General features: G+C 41.1%; 1 protein-coding gene across 1 annotated transcript; it reads left to right on the top strand.

The window, feature by feature from the left end:
* The first annotated feature begins 990 nt into the window (after positions 1-990).
* On the top strand, positions 991-2961 carry LOC115758979. The gene is made up of 3 exons (XM_030699782.1): positions 991-1499; positions 1561-2699; positions 2766-2961. Exons 1-2 carry the CDS (start codon positions 1209-1211, stop codon positions 2617-2619), a joined length of 1350 nt encoding a protein of 449 aa, XP_030555642.1. The 5' UTR covers positions 991-1208; the 3' UTR covers positions 2620-2699; positions 2766-2961.
* Positions 2962-3678: the final 717 nt, after the last annotated feature.

Here is a 3678-nt window from a genome sequence, read left to right as displayed (position 1 = left end):
GCTGCAAATGACGCCGTTGACAGTGTGCTGCATGGCATTCAGTTCCAGGAAATACATTTCGCGAATTGCATCCGGTTCAGCAGACGGCATCTCCAACACGGAGCTCATTTTGGGAATAGTAGCTAAATCAATTGAAGTGATTTATCATTAATCTCTGGCTAGGTTTCGGTTAATCATGCTCCCACGCTCAACAAATATTTGTGTCGCATATTAACAGAGATTGATGTCAAATTAGGAAAGTGTTAAAGGTATCCAACAAATATTTTCTCAAATTTAGATAATTATTTCAAGTATCTTTCTCTAAGTTTTTTAAATATCAATTACCGAATATTGCTTATCTTCTAAAGTAGACTTTGCAACTAATGTCAAATCGAATTTCATTACGCCTCATTTAAACCTTCCAAATTAAATCACTTGAATTCAGACCGGCAACGGTAGCAGATGTCTGCTACAATAACAAAATTACTATTTTAAAAACCTGCCTTTTTATTAAATAATTTAATTAAAAATTAAGTGATGTGACAAATAAATAAATTGATCAGATAAAAGCATTCGAGATCAATGTTGAAAAATACCACAAAATTAATAATTAATATACTTTAAATAATATAATAGATATAATAATAATAGAAAATAATCAATATATATTTCAGTTTCCCAATGGCAAAAAAATAATTAAATATTACTTACCTTTTTTTTAATTCGTCGACCTCCAAAATTAAAGTTCATTTAAAAGATGGCAATTTTCTATAAACAAAATTAAAATTAAAATAATAAATATTTGTTATTTATAAAAATAGTTAAGAATTTAGATAAAAGTTAAAATATTGTGAATAAGAATATTCCAAGGTTTAGATTTAGCTTCCAATGAAATGCATCGCGATCAAAATTTCTGATACTTATAAAAGCTTTATTTATTTTTCATGTGCATTAGTAGAAATATTTTAGACCTAAATGCTGAGTAAAATTCAATTCATTATTTTTTCGTAGGGCCGGCAAAAATCCTCTAACTGAACCCTCCACGAGGGTGCCGGCCGGGCAATGGGCACTGCCTAATTTGGATGAAACCGGCGATACACACTTTTCATCCAGGCAATGCAGTGTCTAGCTAAGGTTCCGCAAAAAATCCGGAGCCATGGTTCAGAGGTGTTGATGCCTGGCGGTAGGCATAAAACGCTAGGGGTGATTTCCTGAATTAATAAATCGAAATGGAGGTGAATATAGAAACAACTCGGGCTGGGATATCAGTCCAAACGTCGGTGGAAGAAGTGACCGCTACCACCGGCGGGCACGGGGAGGTGATGTCCCCTCAACGTGTCGCCAGTGGTCACACCTCGTCTTTGGTGGAAGCAGGCCAAGGTCGTTGCACAGCGACTGCCATCAATCTAAGCGTGCCGCAAGCGAACCTCGTTCAGCCAATAAAAAATGAAGCAGAGTGCGAATCGTGTGGCAATGCCATAGGTACCATAGTAATTCCAGTTCAGCCTGCCGCCCCCAAGGTAGAGATCAACAATGCCCATAGCCAATGCAACGTATCATTAAATCAGTTCTCGTCCACAGGCCGCTAACGAGTTCTCGCTCCAAAGCGAAAGTCAAGCCGTTGCGTGTGCGGAGGCAACGGGTATTTCAATTTCTCCCATACCCCAAGTCAAAGTCGAACCAGTGACACCCAAGGGCAAGCAATTTGCAGCCAAGCCCGAAGTGCAGGCCAGTGACAAAAAGAAGGATAAATTCGATGTACCAGGAGCCACTAAGCTAAGGGATGGCAAATATTCGGTTGAGGAGTCGTCAGCCTACAAAAGACCGCGCTCCTCCAAGACTGAAGCGCCTGCGTCAAAGCGGCCCTGCAACCAAAATAAAACAGCCGATAGGATTGAGAATGAGGCCAGAAAGGATGATGATTTGATTGTGGCGCTCATTGATAAAAGCAATTTCTCCGGTAAGATTTCACCAAGCCAGTGGCAGTTGGTCGAGACCAAGCTGGTGGATGCCCTGCTCCAAAGCATGGCCAAGCCCGACAGTATACCCGCCCGCTTTGATGATGCCGGTTGGCAAACTGGAGTCAAGCTTATCGGTTGCGGAGATGACCACGCCATGAAATGGCTCTCCACGACAGTGGCGGCCATGGATGCCCCATGGCCAGACGCCAAGCTCGAGGTTGTCAATAAAAAATGGATTCCGCCGCTTCTCAAAGCGAAGCTGACACTCCCGCGGGTCATGCCGAGGGAGCAGGCTATGGATCTATTGAAATGGCAAAATCCGGATATACCTACCGCTGACTGGCAAGTGGTTACTGTCAAGCCCGACAGCAAGGGCCAAAAGATGGTACTGAAGATCACCAAGGAGTCCAATGAGCTGCTTTTAGCTAGACATGGAAAGATGGCCTGGGGCATGAGCACCGTGCGGGTTCACGTTAAAAAACGCCACAGAGAAAAGAACGCTGCTGCTGCTGCTGTTGCTGAAGTGAAGCTGGAGTCGGCTCCGAAAACTGCTCAAGGACAGGGAGCTGGAAATACGGCCGTTATAGAAAATCCGAAAAACAAGCTCGTGGAGGATCAAAATATGCCGGAGTTACCTGACAGCAGTGTAGCTGCCAGTACAATAGTTCAACAAACGTAGCCAGTAGTTGTCGATGGGGGGTTTTTTTTTTTAAACGTGTTCTTTCACAGTCTCTTCCAACAGCCTTGGGTGGAACGCGAGTAAGTTAAGCTAAAAAAGGCTTTTTAATTTGTCGTGCATTCTATTCTTTTAAAATGTAATTACAGGGCGGAAAATCTTTTTAAGCAGACCTCGTCGGCTTACAGGCTGACCATATATCTCTTCCATCAAGCAAACGGAATACTTATATATTCTTTATTGTGTGCCTTAAAAGCAAACATCAAAGTACATACGCCCACTAGTTGGGAATTATAACAGTTCTTTCTCAGACATTTAAGACTATTATATTTATTAATAAATAAGAACTTTTTTATGTTATCTATTCCAATACTAGTTGTGAATTTTAGACATCGTTGAAAATCTATAATAAATATTATATAATTCAAAGTAATTTTTAGTTTTTTAAAAGCACAATTTTGTGTGCCCCCTGCTTCATTTTAATTCAGATGATTTTTCGTGAAGAAACTTATCCAGGAACTGATTCCATTAGGGCCTAAACTTTGGTATATAATTTCATTCAAATCGCCAATTATTGGGACATCGAAGTCGGAACAAACATCAAAGTGGCTTCAATTGCGATGCTGAAACGACTTGAGCGAAAAGAATTTACAGTTGCATTATACACACTCAGGCACACACGCACACACACACACACACACACACCCGTTCAGATGGCTTGCAAGTTGTGCCGGAAAAATCTTTCACATAATCATAAAATGACTTGGAAAAAGGAAATTCTAGCGACAGATTTATGCACTCGAGAAAGCTTTTGCGCCGTTGCATTCAACTGCTCTCTGAGAGCTGGCTGCTCCATGGAAGCGAATCCTGCCCAGGGACAGGCACTGGGCACTTGGTGCAACAGCAGCAACAGCAGCCATTTCTCCGCTGAAATGTGATGGCGGCGCAATCGCTTGGATTTAGTTGCAATTATTTTTAATGTTGTTTACTTACACTTCAATTGATGATGCCAATAACTGTTTCAAAACTTTTTCCTCAAATCGATATACGTATATATACTTT

The sequence above is a fragment of the Drosophila novamexicana genome, unplaced genomic scaffold, assembly GCF_003285875.2.
Source record: "Drosophila novamexicana strain 15010-1031.04,08,12 unplaced genomic scaffold, DnovRS2.1 tig00000193-arrow-pilon, whole genome shotgun sequence".
Taxonomy (NCBI): Eukaryota; Metazoa; Arthropoda; class Insecta; order Diptera; family Drosophilidae; genus Drosophila; species Drosophila novamexicana.
This window is presented reverse-complemented; position numbering and strand designations above follow the sequence as displayed.

What these genes read in the sequence shown, in the direction of transcription:
- LOC115758979 (XM_030699782.1), top strand. Translation starts at nt 1,209, where the DNA reads ATGGAGGTGAATATAGAAACAACTCGGGCTGGGATATCAGTCCAAACG. An exon ending in TTCAGCCTGCCGCCCCCAAG is followed by an intron (nt 1,500 to 1,560) that starts GTAGAGATCAAC and finishes TCTCGTCCACAG; the next exon opens with GCCGCTAACGAGTTCTCGCT.